At 40.3% G+C, this 18,584-nt stretch overlaps 2 protein-coding genes across 2 annotated transcripts in view; one reads left to right on the top strand and one right to left on the bottom strand.

Moving 5' to 3' along the window:
- Positions 1–531: 531 nt before the first annotated feature.
- LOC132794085 (uncharacterized) overlaps positions 532–18,584 on the bottom strand; it is a 40,055-nt gene continuing 22,002 nt past the window's right edge. The window contains exons 3-5 of the mRNA XM_060804329.1: positions 16,175–16,240; positions 3,218–3,688; positions 532–3,094 (exon numbers count right to left, since the gene is read on the bottom strand). Coding sequence (XP_060660312.1) covers positions 906–3,094; positions 3,218–3,688; positions 16,175–16,240 — 2,726 coding nt within the window. The 3' untranslated portion in view covers positions 532–905. The remainder of the gene's footprint in view (positions 3,095–3,217; positions 3,689–16,174; positions 16,241–18,584) is intronic.
- Positions 13,079–14,240, top strand: LOC132792091 (uncharacterized). Its single transcript, XM_060801320.1, has one exon. The coding sequence runs from the start codon at positions 13,137–13,139 to the stop codon at positions 13,695–13,697; it is 561 nt and encodes a 186-aa protein (XP_060657303.1). The 5' UTR covers positions 13,079–13,136; the 3' UTR covers positions 13,698–14,240.

Below are 18,584 nucleotides of genomic sequence, written 5' to 3' on the forward strand. Positions count from 1 at the left end.
TGTGAGAGGCAGTTTGTATTTCAAATGACGTACAACGTATTGGCCAAGTAGTTTTGATTTATAATTTGTAAAGGAAATTCAATGTTCTTTAAAAAAATAATATTTTATGTAATTTTATCGTTGCTCATATTGTTTGTCTTTTTTAAGACAATTCAAATAAATATTTGAAATTATTGCGCGTAATCGAAATGCAGCGTTCTTGTCGATAAGTCTTAAATATTATGGGCAGCACTTTTCCGTCATGTGCTGAGCATCACTACTTAAAGTGTAAGCAATTCTGAATTGGCAGCACTGGCGCCAAAAGTCAGCCCCTGAAAGTATGCAACAATATTTTTTTAATTCTGATGCAGTTGCCTGCTAATCATTTCTGTTCGCCTGGTGTATCAGCAGTTTTTTTGATCTAGAATTTCAAATGTGAGCCAGCCAAAGTTGAGGTGGGCTGCATATGAAAAATTTAAATGTCTGCAGGAGATTGAATCAAAGTGCTCACAATATTATTTGCCTTTCAAAATTTTATTTTCTCGTTGTCATTAAAAAAAATTTGACACGATTGATTTTGTAATACGTTTATTTATTTAAATTATATAGTAGAAGCATCAAGTACATTTATGGTTGTACAAGTTTATCGTATGTATTTTGCTTTAATGTCTTTGATTTGTGTTGCAATCGTAATGCCTAATTATACACCAATAGCACACATTACAACTATGTAGATTCTAGAAGCGTACACATAAAACTAATCAGAGAACGAAAGAATTAAATAATTCGTGGCATATTGCTACTTTTACAATGACCCTTAGTTCGGTTATTAGTTAAGTTAATTAAGCTTATTTCTTTTAATAATTCTAATGTGACTTTTGGAGGTGGTTGTGGTGCTGATGGAGATGGGGCTTTCAGTCTGGCGCCTATAGATAACCGTGACCGGCCACCTCGGCAGGTATGAAGCCCTCGCGGCCGTCTCGGGTCCTTACATAGAACCACTGCCGCTGATCCTTCGACTCGCGGCACTCGCAGAGCGTCACAATTTCGCCCTTGTGAACGACAATGCTCTCAGTGATGTAGTCAGAGTTAATGGCGACTAGAGTTTGGCGCAGGCCATTCTGTTGATGCCGACGCAGAACATTGTGTACAAGTGACCCTTGTGTTGTTGATGGGTTGCTATTTGGGTGCAGATGCTGGCCATTGTGGCCATTGGTGATGTAGGACACATTTGAGAGCCGCCGGACATTTTGGGCCTGAACTTGATGAAGATGGTTCTGTGCCTGTGTTGGTGGCGGCTGTTTCGATGTCACCTTTGAGGATGTACTTTTGGTAGTGGTTGTTCGTTGCTGCAGTGTGACATACTCATCGTTGGATACGTTGTGTGTCGAGGCAGCGCCGGAGCCTATTTGCTTGGTGGAACGTAACTGCGCATAGGCTTTTTCCACAAGCTTGGGCTGCGAGGCAGCTCTCAGATACAATTTATCCACATGTTGCTCCCCGTACAATGAGCCCGATAAACTGCTGCCGCCACCGTTAGCCACCTGACTCTTGCTGTTGTTATTGTTGTTGCTGATGTTATTGTTGTTGTTGTGGTTGTGGAGGAGTAGCTCCTCCGTAGTTGCCTTTGAGCTGTGAGGTGTGCGAGCGCCATCAGAACGTGTTCCGCCCCGCAGTCGTATCTCCTTCTCTGAGTCGGTCATGTTGCCGCAGGGGCGTGGAAAGATATCCGCATTGGACTCCCAACACGGCGCGTGCCTAGAGCCTCTCGCCGCCGATGGAAGGATGCCCAACGGCAAACAACAGGCATAGCCCACATAGCCCTCTTCGGCGTGAGGTGTCTGCACATACAGCCAGTTCTGGTTCTTAAAAACCGCATTTACTACCATCCCTAGTGGCAGAGGAATTTCCAGCTGATAGCCACCGGGTCGTGTCTGATAGAGCGTGCTTGCAGTGGCCAGCACTACGGGAATATTTCCGGGAGCAGCTAGAGAGCAACGGGTTAGAAATTCATCAACATTGTGTATCTCGTACCCGAATCGCTGCACACGTTGTCGTTCTCGCTCGCGTCGCTTTCGATGTCGATGGCGACGCTGCTGATGTGATACTCCAACGCTGCCGTCCCCACCCTCAGAGACAGCGACTAGACTGGGCTCAGAAATGGTACATTTTAGTGCATCCGTGGTCGATGGTGCTACTGTGATAGTACGTTCATCGACGGGTACCGGAGTGCAGCTCATGGAACCGACGGCAGTCGTAGCTCTGGCCTGCTGCAGTCGATTGGCCAACTTCTTCCGTATTTCGTTTCTTTTACGGGCGAGCTGCAGCACCTCGCTGTTCACATCGCTCTTTGGGGCCCGCTGCGGTGTGCAAACGAAGAGCAGCTCTTTGGTTGATGCGGCAGCAACGGGCGGCGTTCCTCCTGGAGGCTCTTGCGCACACTTGTTACGTATTGTCGATGCCTTGTCCTTGTACTCCAACAGATTTTGATTGCTGAAGAACTTTTTGTTGGTCAACTGCCCGTTAGCTGGCGCCAGGTGGACCGTGGGCGTAGTGGCATAGCCAGTGAGCGAATCATTATGCTGCCCATTGTCAGGCAACTGCTTAACGCGATAGCGTTTGTTGCATACGTCCAATTGCGTGGGTACGGGGTTTGTGCGCTGTGCAATCGATTCACCAATAACATGGCTATTAGTTAGCATCAACGGCAGTTCCTTTAACTCCTTCGTCTTCTGCTGGTGCTGCTGCTCCTCTGGCTCGTTAGTTGGCTGTTGTGCCGTTGGCTGCTGTTGGTGCTGCTCTCTCAGTACCCAGGTCAGTGAGATGCGCGGGCGTCGCAGGCTCAGGTTCTGACCCATCGCTAGACTATTAATACCTACAGCATTCTGTAGGTGCGGTGTGCTCTTTGCTTTCGGGCCAGCCCCTAGAGGTGGCAGCAACTCATCAATCTCCACATAGTCCGAACTGTACTCGTGTCTGCCAGCTGCTGACTGCGATTGGGAATGTGTAGGCGGCGGTGTTGCTGTAAAATTGCCCACGGAGCTGTCGCTGCTGCCGGGTTGCTGCTGGCGCAGGATCAGAGCACAAGCATGCAGCAGATCTGGGCAATAGGCATCTGCAAGCAAAAGGAATTGATAAGAAATCGGGCAATTTAATTTAAATAACTTGTAACATAAAACAAAATCAATAATAAAATGTCTCATATATGTACATATGTACATATATCATCTCAACTTACCACGTAGTCCTCGTGAGCTACGTCTACGTTGTCGCTGCTGTCTGACTCCGAGCTCGCAGTCGCTGGCGCTGCTCTGATCGCTACTACTGTTGCTGCTGCTGCTGCTTATGACTAATTGTTGCTGTTGCTGCTGCAATTGTTGCTCTTGTAGTTCCCGTAGACGACGTCGACGACGCGCTTGTTGTCGCGCTGCTGGTGTTGTAGTTGCGGCATACTCTGCTGGTTGGTGAGGCCTGTCTGCAGGAGCTGATCGCGCCGGCTCAGGTGCGCCTGGGCGTTCGCTATAGCAAGGCGGCGGCGTTAGCGGTTGAGGGCTATAGAGGGGCGGTGGTGACCGCAGGCGCAGTTGTGGCACATCCACAGGAGCTTCCAAGATGTAGACGTTCTCTAGTGGATCTCTAGGGGCCTCCCGGTAGCTAACTGGAGTAGCTTCCACTGCACCCGCATGTTGACAATAAATGGGCGGCGCAACTAGAATCGAACAATAACAAATATTATCACATACATGAAGAGTGGTTCCCAAAAAGCTGCGCAGCTGGCCAATAAAAATTCCAAGACAATCAAAATATGCGAAACATATAGAAAATATTTGCCAATATAAACGTCAATCGCTAAGGCCAATGCAGTCGCAGTGCACATAGTAGTTGGGCACATTTATATGCGCTATCAAGGCCAAGATCAGAGCGCTTCATAATGGCAAAAACGAAGGCAAAGGCGAAGTTGCAACGGCAACAACAGCGCCAACCAGAAGAAGCAGTAAGAAGAAGAGGCAACCGTGGAGGAAGCGTGGCCAATAAAATTCCACAAACTGATATGCTCAATGGCAACAACGTGCCGCAAGTGAGTAGTAAAATGTTAAAACGTGACGGTATTTCACACAAAAAAAAAACAACAAAATATTATATACCACTTCTCATTTCATCTTTTTCGTCCCACTTCCTCTCTTCCTTAATCTTTCCCTGTTCTCCTCTCTCTCTCTCTCTCCTTTTCCCAAACTCTCACATTTGCACAACGTCCAAATTGCAGTTGAATTTAAGTCGAGCCAAAGCTGAACATACTACCTATCATAAAATACATTGCTTTGTGCAAGACGTATGCGAGATGACAACACTGAACAACTCAACAAATTCGATAAGTTGATCTACTAATCAACTTTGCTACTCTTCGTTATATATTAATATACTCTATATACATACATATGTGGCATATATGTAGTTTTTATTACTAAAAATTAAACAAAGTAAATTTCATGGTCAAAAATTAAAAATGTAAATAAATAAAACGAAATATGTAGTTAATATTCGAATTAGAGAAACTTTAAGTGGCACGAAACAGCCTATGAGTCATAAATATAGCCACAATGCTACGTCTGATGAAGCGCAGAAAGGACAAAGCTCTTTAATGACCTTTGCTGGGTAAGCTGCGTTCATCGTTAGTATCAGTACTTTGGTCAATAAGAAGAGAGTTGGTTCGACCAACATCAACTGTAGCAGCAGCTCCTTTAGCCATTGAGCTAATCAAAAAGAAAAAAAGAGCTTAAGATCGTGCGAGGATTACATAAACGACAGGAGAATCATTGGAAGATCGTGATGTGGCTTTTAATGGTCATTACGTGATATGTGAGTTGAGCGTGGGCGTGGCACGACAGCCTAGAAGCCAAGAAATTGAAAGTGTTTGAAGTTGCAGCAGTTGATTTTGCAGCAGTTACTTGACGTAGTAGTAGGGATTCTCTAATTAATCGCCGACGAGCTGCCAAATAAGCTGATGACGAGTGGAGAAGCGGAGCTGAGTTGCAGAAATCATCAAGTCTTAAACATGGCTCTACTAGTCACATGTACGCGGTACCACAAATGGTCAAAAGTCTGACAAATTTGTTGCAACTTGTAGCAACTACGGTGCGTGATAGCAAGCGCAACAACATGGCCACTGGGGCATTGTAGTCGTCATCGCTTTCGGTTTTGGTCAACAATGTTGTAAACGTTGCAACAACTGTCGGTTGCAGGTTTATCAGCTGCAACTGGTTGTGGTTGTAGCGGGGCGATAATAATTCAATCGAGAAATGTTGAAGCGTGCAAATCAGTCGTTTGATTTGTGTCTGCCTCACCATGGCATAAAAGGTGCTTGGAATTGATTGGATTCACATGTGTTTAAAGGCAGAGTGTCCCACACGCAACTGAGAAAATTATGGGGATGGGTTGCATGGAAAGCGGCCGCTACAATTGTGAAATGAACTCGACTCGTCTTGCGAGATCAGCTTGCGGATAAACTCTCTCAACTGACAAATAGCAATCGTTTTGCAGTGCCGATTCCCAATCCGATTCCCTGGCACTAATAAGATAAAAGTATTTTAATTGTAACTAAACATGGCATGTAGCAAGTGGACATGGACATACCGCCATCCATCTAGCCGCTGTCTGGCCCCGCGTCAACTGCCTTAAGCTACCACTCCCTTCTCCTTCTGAGTCCGTTTCTGTAGCTAACTGAAGCTCTGACGCTCTAGGCCAAACAACTGTAAACTCTTTACTCGCAACGCAGCGAAACAAACGGCAGACAGCAGACAAGCAAACGCATACAAAATATGCTAGAAAGCACAACTTTATAATGATGGAATAGCAGTTACCTTTTACAAAAAGGCGCAAAGTATTACATTTTAGTTATGAAAGCAAAATATAGCGTTTGACCTCGTCCTAACTTTTCCATGGCATTTACATACAGGTATGTACATATATATTAAATACAATTGACTTTTACATATTATGACATTTTAAGGCAAAGTAATTTTCAGATTCTCGAATCTTTAATCGCACTATGTATTTTTCAGGTTAATCTTTCAAATTTATATTTAGTATTCAATTATTATTATAAAATTGAACATACTGTGATAGCCCAAATTTCTGCAAGCTTGTGAATAATGCGAGCTCATGGAAGAAGTCTTAGTATCTGCATTAACGGGATGGGATAAACCACGTCAGCTTGATAAATGCTTTTCTTTATTGCAAATAGTTGCACGATTAATTGTTATCTTTTTATCAAGTCATTGTGAAATTCTTCGAACAAAAAGCTCAAATGCTAACCCATAGCATTGATCACAACTCAAAAATGAAACATAATTCAATAAATCTATGCAATTGTTGCTATTTCTCGAAGTCTAATACAGCTTTCACTGGTAATATTATGAAAAACACTTGCTATCAATACTCTCGCTTTCCATACCTGCTAAAGTCGTTCAGTAAATAAAAATGCTGCCGAGTCGCATCAAAAAATGTAACGAATGGACCATGAAAACCATAAAAATAAGCTAAACTAAAAGACACAACACGTCGGACGACAATGCTCGTAAAATGCGGCATAAAGTTACGTGATTGTTGGAGTCTCGGGTTGTCCCAGTCTCTGTTGACAGCGCTAGCAAGGGCTAGCCTGGTCGTTGGGCTGCTCCCTGATGTTCCTTGAAGTTGGAAGTTGGTTAACTACAGCCTCATCAAATGTTCAAATTTATACGTAAAATAATTTACACAAATTTGAGTTTTTTAGCTCTTCAATTAGCACGAATCATGATCAAGAAAAAAAGGGGAGTGCGACTGTATCTACGTAAGCCAATTTTATATCTTTTTAATGGTTTGTTGCATTTTGGGTGGTCGAAGACATTCAGTAGGTGCGATTTCCACTAAATGCGATCAATAATGAATTTGCATTTTTATTGACTTGATTTGACTACAACGCACAGGAGGTCTAGTCAGCGCGTAGTCATAAGATACATAGAGGGGAAGACATAGGCCTCTAGTCAGATTGCAGTCAGGTTGTTATTGGTCATGGCAATAAAATTTGTGGCATTCGCCACGTTTCTTTGTGTGGCGTTTTTGTGTTTCAAATGGTTTTAAATATTTATGAGCCTATTTTGTGGATCGTTTCACAAAAATTATGATTTTATGGCGTTAATAAATTTAAATGTTGTGGGTTAAGGCTTTCTTGGCTATAAACACCTTTTAGCGCCCTGGTGCATACTTTTAACTTTTAAAAATTTTATCAGACACTTTTCGCCAGCATTAAAAAGCTACAACTAATTATTAAACAGCTCAAAGTAGACTTCTTAAATCGAATGTGGCAATTGTTCAAACTTAATGACCAACTTGGAGTCGTGGGGTTCAATCCACTTTATTCTATTCCACTTCATGCATACGGTCAAGAAGTGGCCAAGGCACAGTCGATGCAAAATCAAGTTAACAAAAGGCAAATGCGGCTGCTAAAGACGTTAGTAATGGGAAAGACCAAACAGGAAAGAAGAGGTTGATAAGCGTCAAAGGACATGCAGCTGGCTGTGAAGAGATACAAGTGCGCACACAAAAAAAAACCAAAAAGAAACATTCCGATGAAAAACTGCAAACAAGCAAGGAAGCTAGGGGAATAAAGGGAGAGTAAGGCAACATCAAAGCAAAAAGCAGAGAGTGCTGCGGGCGGCATGCAAATTCAAATATGCCATCTGGAGCAGACCCAAAAACAGAAACTCAAACCTGAACTTAGCCCAACATTCGAGCGGAGTACATCGGAAACGGAAACGCGCACAACGCATTTCATTTTCTCTCCATCATGCGTTGGGTCACAACTAAGAGAACGGTGGAGGAAGTGGAAGGAATATTGGAGTGCACTTTGGCCTTTACGACAAATATGTCTTGAAGTGCTGTTGAACTTTAAGAACACGCAGCCTACGACTAGTCGTTTTTCAAAGCGTTCTCTTCAGTTCATACAAACCTCAGTCAATACTTTTTTGTGATGAGCACGTGACACGACATTTGGGATGACAAGTACCACGGCTCCAATCCTTTTCGTAGTTTTGCTAATCTAATATGATACGTAATGTTCCTATTTCTAATCTATTGTACCCATTATTTCTTCTATTTTATTTTTATAATTCGGTAATAATTCTATGCGACTCTAGAATGTTTCAAACCAAGTACTTGGCTTTCGTCTTAAAAATTTAAAGCTGTGATTTTTCATTTATGGTAACTTAGCGGTAGTTCCTCTTTGTAATTTGTTATATAGTATATTTTACAAATGTTCGGGAAGGAGGTTTTCTATGCATTTTCTTTACAAGATTATTTCCCTCTCTCTCATATCTATTAAAGCAATACTTAACACGAAATTCTCTGTTAATATTGGAAATATAAATAACACATAGTGACGAGCGTGGTCTCTTATATTTAATTTCGTAATGAATAAAATAAATCTGGCATTTCTAGCCCTTTTAGTTAGTAGGGACTGTAATTCATCTATACTTATCGCTCTTGTCGTGACACGCTGCCTTTGCCATTTTCCTACCCCTCCTCTTCGTTTTATTTTTTTACTCGGTCTTTGATACGCACCCATGCTTTATTAAAATTTCATTGTTGTTCGCGGTAGCCACGTGAATGTAAGGAAGCAGAGGAGGGCGTGAAAAGAGTCCTTTTAGGGGACAGGACATTGTTAAAAATTTCAATTCGTTTGGTTTTGCAGAAAACGTGAAAAATGTGCCATGTAAATTATTTCAGCGTTTTTTTATTGTGCACGATAAATTTGTTTTTTGTTATTAATGGCCCATTACGAACACGAAAAATAGCAAAAGAACCTGCCTAGTCTATGATAACAAACTCAAGATAAGCATTCCTGAGCTTCACCTAAACTAATTAAATTTTGTGGAGCGTAGCCAAAGCTAATTGGACTGTAAAAATTGAATTGATATAGATTTGGCAGTTGGGAAGCAAAATTAAGAGAAATAATTTCAATCCGACATAAAAAATAATCGACACATTTGGTGAAATCATCTATGCAATGAACTGAGACGTGTGCTACGCGGTCCTTAGGGGTAAAGATAGTGAAGGCCACCCAAACACGAAGAAACATGCAGATACTTAGACTTCTTTTTAAGAAGGCTCGTTTCATGACTAACATGGTGAGACCAAATGCGCAGTCAAAAGCCATAAAGCTTTATGAAGAGACGATGAGAATGAGACTGCTAAGGAATCTCAGAATTGCATGGTGGCAGATTTTGTAATGTTTTGTGAAAGATTTCATGGTAATTTTACCGGGTTATAACAATTTACAAATTATGTAATCGAAATTTATTGCCACAACATTGTTATGAAGCCAACGCCAAAAAAGTCTTCAGGGCACAATAGCGAAGAAGAACCTAAACAATTCACGTCCCGCTTTAAAGTGCTGTTTCACTGGGGAAATTTGCAAGCTGTACAGACCTCACCTTACGCAGGTGGCTTCACTAGATAGCTAGCTGATGTGTTCGAGCTGAATTCGACTTTAGGCAGATGACGGTCACTTCTCAAGTCTCGCTATGATGTGGCCAGATAAAGCTGCATTAATAGCTGCTGGCATAAATGAGTATGTCTAAGATTCAACTTGGATACCACCTTAACCAAGAAGCGTAGGTCATGACAATAGACTTGAATTTCGAAAAAAGGAAGAACTCTACAGTCGAGAGTGCTCGACTGTGAGAAACCCGCTACCCATTTTGGATAAAATCAAAACAGTGCGGTATTAAATTGAAAATATATCAAATTAACATGTCGCAAAAATACTAAAAATGGTCCAGATTCTCAACAAAAACATTTAAGACCCATAGTAAGTAGGCGTTTTTTCGAACACACTCAAATGTAGCTTAACTACTTGTTTACCTTTAATCAGTTCGACTCAAATTGTCGCATAAATCAATTGTTCCAATTCAACGCACAAATTCACTCAAGTTTCGGCCACTTAACTTACCTCACTCTTGCTTCACACTTTTCTCTGTCCCCTCCTCTTCCTTCCATTTTTTACCAGCCATACTCGTTGCTTCAGCTGGTCAAACAGCGTATCCCATTTATTTGGGTACTTTTTGAGTAAACTCCAATAATACAGCCATTAAATGCCAACTACTTTGACTTCAAGTGCTTTAGTTTGGCATAAATCTGAAGCGCATGGCAAAACTTTTACTGCTTTGTTTCTACTTCCTACTCGTACAAATCTGTACGCGCATCGACAAATCCCTTAAGTTTTCCATACACTCTCCTCGTTCTGAAGTCCACACCTGACTATAGCTTTAATTAACGCCAACTTGTGATTGGCCCTAGTCCTCGACCCACAATTTTGCCAACAGTTGCACAAAACTTTTAACCAAATACCAGCAACACGACCACGCCTATTGTCCACCATCCACCATCCACCCACCGCCCATTGCCCAGCAGTTCTATAGAGCCAGTTTAGTCCTGCACGTGAACCTAACGCGTTTTTATTTAATTTAGAACCACGGAGCAGTCGGTGTCCTCCGCAGCACTTTCATGTTGTAATTTCCCAAAATTTACGAGCTCGCCGGATAAAGAAGAAGTTATTGTGATGCCCGGAACTACCTCGCAATTGCCGGATTTACGGTTTGGTACAGTGGGGCTTTAGGCAATCTTTGCACTGTGAGAAAAATTGCAATTTAAAGTCAAGGAAAATATACGTAAGAAATACATATATTAAAATACTACACAACCAATTCTAGTCTTAAGGTTGTGAATAAATGCTTCCCATTTATATTTACTATGCGTAGTTAGGTACTTTTAGCATAGCAAAATATATTTTATGAAAATATATTTATAAATATTGTAGTACAAATAAATACTCTAAAATTAAGAACTTCTATGCTAAATTGTATTCAATTAATATTCTTTAGCAATGGTATTTATTTTTAACTAGTTAAAGAAAGTGTTTTTTTTTTCTTAGTGCATGTTTAGCTTTAGGTTGCTAAAGTTTGTATTTGACTCTGGGTCGCTGCTCCCTCGTTTGCACTTCAGTTTGTCAGCGCCTCGGTTTATAGTCAACATTCTAAAACGCCTCCACAGAAAACGCCCCTGTATTTCCCTTTCTTTAGCTCATGGTGTAAATGAGAAACTTTTTGATGCTTTTATACACGTTCATTGGCTAGGTGTAGGTGGTGTGCGAGTAGAGTTGTGTGAGTGTTTTGGCAATTTCACATGCACTTTATGACTAGGCACAGGCAACAACATTTCTCAGCAACAACAACTTACAGTACAGCTCGAGCAGCTGTTATGTTGTTGCCACATGCAGCATGTCTGCTGCCGCTAATAAAAGTTGATACAAATTATAACTGCGCCCTTACAAACATTTTGGCATTGAGGTAGGTTTTGCCATCCATTCATCCCCTTGCTTCAACTACATGTTTTGGACAATTAGAGTGGGTCCATAAAGTTATAGAATTCATGAGATACTTTTCGCAAAACGCAATTCGAGACTACTTTACTTATTGTCGAATGCTTTATCCGTTCAACTTTTTTTGGGTCCACGTTTCATTAGCTCGGATTACGGAACGGCAGACCGCAGAGGAGTGGAGGGAGGAAGATACTGGAAGCCCAAGAAAGATGCGCATGCTACTTTTATGAAAACACAAACACATGTGCGCTACTTGAGCATAAACTCCAAGTGTATACTGACTAACTGATTATGCAATCAAAAGCGAATAATAAAAGCAATTTCGTATTTCTTTTATTATTTATTAATGCAACTATGTTTTTTTTTTTATTATTGGGGAAATTCGATGAAAGTTAAAGAAAGGGAAAATTGAGATATATACATAAATCGACATTTCACGAAATGTCTAAAAGGATTCCAATATTGATGCACCTCAATAATTTGATTTTCTACAATTCCACAATTTCTGAATCTTATTAAAAAAATGTGAAGTTTCAGCTCATAAACTAGTTTTCCCATTTTGCTTAATTTGATTTCATATCATTATCATTTGGTTATTGCTCAGAGCTCTTTAATTAAGAGCAGAAACTGAGTCAAGTTATAGAAACTGTTTGTAAGCAAACGAGAGTGAAACCGGTCGCATATGACTCACTTATGCCGTACTTAATTAACTCTCCGAGTAATAAATATTAAAATAAATAACAAATAAAGATTACAAGATCTATGTCGCTTCCATATCTTGCGACGTTAGCTAACAAAAATTAAAAAATTGCAACTGTAACATAAAATTGCAATTGTTGTTGGGAAATGGCATTTGAAATTGAATTGATATGCATTAAATAAGTAGTTGAATGATTGGCATTTCTTTGAATATGCAATAAGTGTGTAGTACTCATAGTCACAGTGGAACTAGTTGTAAGTGAGCGCCTGGTGGAGATAGCTTCCGTTTTGCATGTGGGCTCAACGTGGGGGCAGATCAGGTGAGAAGCTGCGGCGAAAACTGTTCAATTGTTGCCACTTTTTTATTTATCAACTTTTTTTTTGTAGTATTTTTTATAGTGAGGTGGAGCGCACGAGTGCGCAGCAAAACGACGCGCCCCCTGCAGCCCTATGAGCATACAATAAACAGCAAACTATCCAGCGCGGCAACATATTAATAATAATTAAACACATGCAAATGTGGCATGGAATGGAAGCTGCAACAAAACAAAACAGCGGGTACATCAAATCCAACATACAATATGCAATCGACACTCTCTAATAAGCTGAGCTATCCATAAGATCCACAGTGCACTGAACCTGTCTCAAGCACAACGCCGATATATAAGCTCGTCTACTGATCGCCCGCCCAAGCAGTGCGATCAGTGAACGTGCCTCAAACGGTGGCAAGCGGAAAGAAACAGGAAAGCGCTTCAATAAAAGGACTAGTCCTCTCAACAACCAATGACGCAAGTGAGTGAGTGAGGCTAATTAAGGTTTACAATTTGAAATGTTAATAACAAATATATTTTTGTGCGTTAAATATACATATAACAAACGCGTATACCCAAATGGCTTTAAAAAACCCCGATCAAAGTTAATACGTCAAAATGCGTAATAAAATTAGTGATTAAAGTGGAAAATAGAATTTCTTGTGAATCTGTTACTTGTTACTATACGAAATAAATGAAGATTATTTCATCTGTGTGATTAAATATTAAATGAAATGTCGTCACCCAATCTTTACTGCAATTCAGTGTGTCTAAACTTTTCTTTTTTACATATTCAGCTTCCCGCCCAACGCTCGACGGCGTGCAACATGTTGGTGGTTCTGTTGCTGCTGCTAATGACGGCGAAATCGCTGCAGGCAAGGCGTATCTCCAGTCGACGACTGGTCATCCACGTGCCCGTTAAGGTGAAGACGCATCATCACACGCACACCGTCTACAAGATGTTGCATGGTTCTGGTGGTGGCGGCATTAAGCAGACTGTCTACAAGGTAGTGGGATTTTCCGGAGAAGGTGGAACCGGCAAGGGACACGTCAGTCACAGTCTTGGGCACAATCATGGTGCAAGTCACAGTACCAGTCATAGTCATGGGTTGGACCATGGAGAGATCACGTATGAGGATAAGCATGGCTGTGAGAGCGGAAAAGTGATGCCGATGTCTGGGCATCGGGATATGCTATTCAATCACTATGCTCGTCATGACCAGGAGGAGTCGGAGGCGACTGATTATGCCGAGGAGCAAGACGAGTTCATTGATGTGAGGGATGCCTGGTTGTGAATCAAATCGTGTGAAAACGTTGCAGATTAATTATAAAATTCCAGTTACCCAAACCAACCCAATGCCCAGTCTTTCTCTTAGAATACAATTGCTTAAGCCTAGGTTCAAGCACTAGCTGCATTTGCATTCGCCTCAAAGTAATTACAAAATTGTTTAAGTCATGTAAACGAAATCATTCGCCATCTTATCCACTTGGCTTTTCCTAAAGAATTCCTGCCGCAAAGGCCATGTCAAGCATGAAGTTGACTTCGCGTTGTCGTTGTTGTTGTTGTAGACGTCGAAATCGAAATCCGCAAACAATTTGCTGTCTCCGGCTGTATTTGCCGGAGGACAGCTCATGACTACGGTCAGCCGCGTCCTTCAACCTCAACATCAAATATTTGCATAGCTCTCGACTGCGAGCCATTGCATATTTTTAGTGGACAATTAAAAATGCCAAAAAGCAATGTTTGTCTTTGAATACAATTTGCAAGTTCGAGTACAGTTACAATTCCGCTTCGGCAAAATGAGATCGATGCCAAATATTAAAATACTAGCCAGTTTGTAATGAAACTTCGCTAACAAAGCTTTTTGTAAATATTTTCAATTTTTCAACTGTGTGTAGTTTTTCATTACCTCGTCGAAGATAAAAAGTTATTTAATTAACTAAAATGATTAAGTATATTTGTGGCTTGAGTATGACGAGTTGCAATTATTGTGAAAAAATGGCTGCTGCAAGACTTTTTACCGATCTAGAAGAGCAGCAGCCACCAATAAAACTTCTCTACTTCGCACCAAAATTCTAAAAATATTTAAACATATTAAAATCTAATTACAAAATTTAAATTGTCAATTCAAGTCAACCTATCAATTGTAGACAAAATTATGTAGATCTTTTCAGAAATTTGACAATTTGATGCTTGTAAAAATTTGAATTTAAAAGATTACTAATAATGGTAACCATACAGCATATTATTGTGCTACTAATGATGGAGAGTGTATGTTACATATTAAACTTGAACTACAGATGAGCCACAGAGAATTACGTACAATGAAATGAAGGCCACTAAACAAAGCCAACGAATTATTAAAGTTAGCCACTTGACAGACGTCCCATAATCAATTTCGAATGTCAGCTGAAGATAGCGACTTCATTTCAAGTTGATCAAAGTCAGCAAAGGTTGGCATAAGTTGGATTGATCGCTCAAAGAAAGATTTGGGCGATGAGGAAGTCAGGATAAAACCGGCAGATGCAGATGGCAATGTCAAGTACCACTCGCTGAGCACCAACATAATTTGCGTTTAATTGAAAGTGACAGCGAACAACGTGTTTGAGGGTCGTGATGAATGTGTCGCCTCCTCCTCGCATAGTCTAGCTGACTGACTAGTTACTACCTCACTGTCCGTTCTTATTATTGTTGGTTGCCCCACGGGTGGTCTTGTATGGAAAAACGGTTGCTGGCGCCAGTTGCCATTTTAGCTTGTATCAAATTGGCTATTTAAAGGCATTTAGTTTATAATGAAATTTAAGACCTCAACAATTTTTTATCCATAATAATCCTCTACCAAGCTTATATAGGTTTATTGAGACAAAACCAGGAGATTAAGACGACTCAACGACTGAGACATACATACATAGATGGTGAACTCAGCTCATTGGCCACTGGTATCAACATTTTTAAGCTTTTGCGCACACATATTAACTAAGAACTACCAACGTTTTTATAGAATCAATAGGGCAGGTAGCCATTTTAAAAAGGAATAAAGAGAGAGTTTATAAATTGACTCCGTATAAATCTTTGAGGCTTGCTGCGTTCAAAGGGTAAACCCAATTTGTGTATCTATCGATTGCCTACACGCCAGTTACGGGCAATATTCAATTGCATTCGACTGGCCAGAAGTCTAAACAAATCTATTGACTTTGCTTAAATGGTTTTTGTGCGCAGCTCCCACTATGCAATACCCAAGGCCTACAGTCAACTGCCAGTAGAGGTGAAACAAATATGCTTCGGAAATGTCTCATATGTACATAGGTAGCCTGACCAATGCTCACACTGCTTTATCAATGTATAAATGTAACAAAAAATCGAATGAAATAATCTTTAAAAAAGTCTGTTATACAATCTGGTAGGTTTCATATCTCGGGACAGTACCATAAAGATCACTAACTCAACAATTTTAATACACAGTTGGACGTAATTAATTAATAACATACGTATATGCATTTTGCAAATTCTGATCATTATTGTCAAATTAGCGCACACAATTATTTCTTCCACCTAACTTTTACTGTGTCCCATTTTTGTGTCGACAATTACGAAATTTCATTTTGTAATTGAATTGGGTAGCCCACAAGGTGGTTAAAGCCCAGCTTGTTTACCCATTGTCTAGCCTTTTAATTTGTTGTTGTGAGGAATCACTGCAACCACAATTTCAATGCCTAGCTAGTTTTTCTTAATTGATTTCATTAGGCTTCTGGAGCAGCTTTTGCCACTTACCGTTTTTTCGTTTTCCAGAGCGTAGAGCACCAAAAAAGCGACGTTCCCGCCAGCTAACAGAGCGAGCTACAAAAAATAAGAACAAAAATTAAATAAGCTGCATCAAAGAGGTAAATATGAAAGGAAAACTTTAAAAAATGGAAAGCTCTATGAAAATCTCTTCATATAAGTCAAGGTAAGAGCAAACGAATCAATTGCTACTACAGTAACACCTGTCTTATACGCAATAACTAACAGCATGAAATAAGAATAGCAGAAGGTGTTCAACTAGTTTTTATGGGATAGCATAATTTCCACAAATTGACAACACTGAGCTCAGACACCCAAACTTGGAAGAGCTGGCAAAGATGCGGCACTTGGCAGGAGCCAACGGCCAAAAGACAGAATGAGTCGGAATGCTGTGGGTGTTGAAATTATATAGCATATTAATTCGAACGCCATTAATTTGCTAAGCACGCGTAGGTCAAGTTCACTCCAGCAAGCGTGCGAAAGAGAACGACAGGTTTTAAAATTAAATGTACACAACTTTTATTGAATTAGGTAAAGTGAATGGCAAAGAAGTCAGGCAGTGTGGTAGTCAAATGCGGCAAAGCAAGTGGTCTGCCAAAACGTGGCAGGCGGAAACGGAAGCGCATTACTCAACTTGTATTGTTGGCCTGCTATTTTTTGCATACACACGTTAACACGCAAGCCAGTTCCGCTAGCAAAGAAAAGGACGATGATGAGCGCGGAGGAGTGAGGTTGTACCACCAATCAAAGAGAGCCCGCTTAGAGTCTGTCAAAGAACTGCGCAGAAGTTCGGGCCCGAAAGTTTTTGATTTCATGATATATTTATGGGCTTCGCCGCAGCTCCTTTGGGTAATAAACTTTTGCCAGCAAGTATCTTGAAAGGCTGTAGCTTACGGGTCAAATTCAACATTTTGGTGCACGCTTTAAAGTTGAAATCAAAAATCAGACGCAATGCAAAGCGCTTGCTGTGCAAATACAACGTTCGAAGTACATACCACACAGACGTAGTAATGCCTGCACAGTTGCACAATGCTTATTTTGCGGTTCAAGCGCGGTCAAGGGTATGTCAGCAATGTCTTTCGTTTGCTTAAAATTTAATCAAACCTATGTAAATTCTACATGAATAATGCCAATCACTGAAATTATCAAATAATCCTACCACACAAATAAAGTAAGCGGAGTCCGGGTGGCAATTGAATTTGGAACTGTGTTTCATGCTAAAGACATCACATTCTCATAAAAAGAATTTAATAAAAAATCTCTATCAGCAAATAGTAATTGCCCTACTCGATTCCCGCCCATTTTCAAGTGAAATACAAACATAAATTGTGCATGGTTCGCAACGTAATCATGTCAATTATGAGGGCTGATACTGTGAAGCTGGGCGCAATCATTATCTCAATATTGTAAGACGGAGAGCATGAAGTGAACCAATAAGCAGGGTTAAGCGCCAACTGGACCCAGATAACTGAAAGCACACAAAAACAAACACACAGAAGCAAGTGGAACGTGCTACTGCATGCAAAATTTATATATGTAAAGATTTCAGCAGGTGCACAAGAGCATCCCCATGCATGTGTGCAAGGGTGAATGGTTGGCAAAAAGACTAATTATGTATTCATTAAAATGGCAAATGCCAGCAAGATATTCCTCAAACTTTTTGCTCCGAAAATATCCTTTAAATAATAATCAAGTAAATGTAATACGTTGTATGGGTTGAAGAGAAACACGATGTGTGGGAAGGGCGCCATATTGTAAGCTTGATATGATTTTGTATAATGGTAAACAGAATTGTATTCAGATTTTGATTAAAATAATTTTGAGTTCACTGCGAAGCAAATCTTCGTGGGTGCAGTTTTCATTTGTGTGTTATTCACTCGAATAATTGTGTAGCGCACACACACAAGCAAAATATAAAAAGATCAAAGAGCACATAAAATAAATTTTGGAAAATACCACGGTATAGTAAATCCAAAACTAAAGCGTAAAAACATGGAATTTATCCCACCGACTTTTAAGTGTCGAATTATTCTATATCTTTTTCTTTGTATTACTGTCTATGAAATATGCATGTTTCATTTGCATGGAAATGTTTATTTAATTTCAATTTAAGTACTAATTAGGATCTATAGAAATGAATTGTTGCTGTTGATATTTCATGTATGGATATATCAAACTATATATCAATAAGAGAAGACACCAAAGACGGACTTGAAAAAGCGGTAGATGGGCTTCGGTATCTCCACGGCAAAGAGAACAGCGCCCTCTTCGCTAACATCTGGAGATTGAGAGCGTTGTTGGGTGGTGGGATGTACAAGATGTAAGCTCCTATAGATTTCGTTGATTTGATTAGGTAAAGGATTGGTATTGCCTTCAGAATTCTCGTTGTTCGTAGGAGAGA

The sequence above is a fragment of the Drosophila nasuta genome, chromosome 3 (assembly GCF_023558535.2).
Source record: "Drosophila nasuta strain 15112-1781.00 chromosome 3, ASM2355853v1, whole genome shotgun sequence".
In the NCBI taxonomy this organism is placed as follows: Eukaryota; Metazoa; Arthropoda; class Insecta; order Diptera; family Drosophilidae; genus Drosophila; species Drosophila nasuta.

Coding starts and splice junctions, on each gene's coding strand:
- LOC132792091 (XM_060801320.1), top strand. CDS start 13,137: ATGTCGTCACCCAATCTTTACTGCAATTCAGTGTGTCTAAACTTTTCT.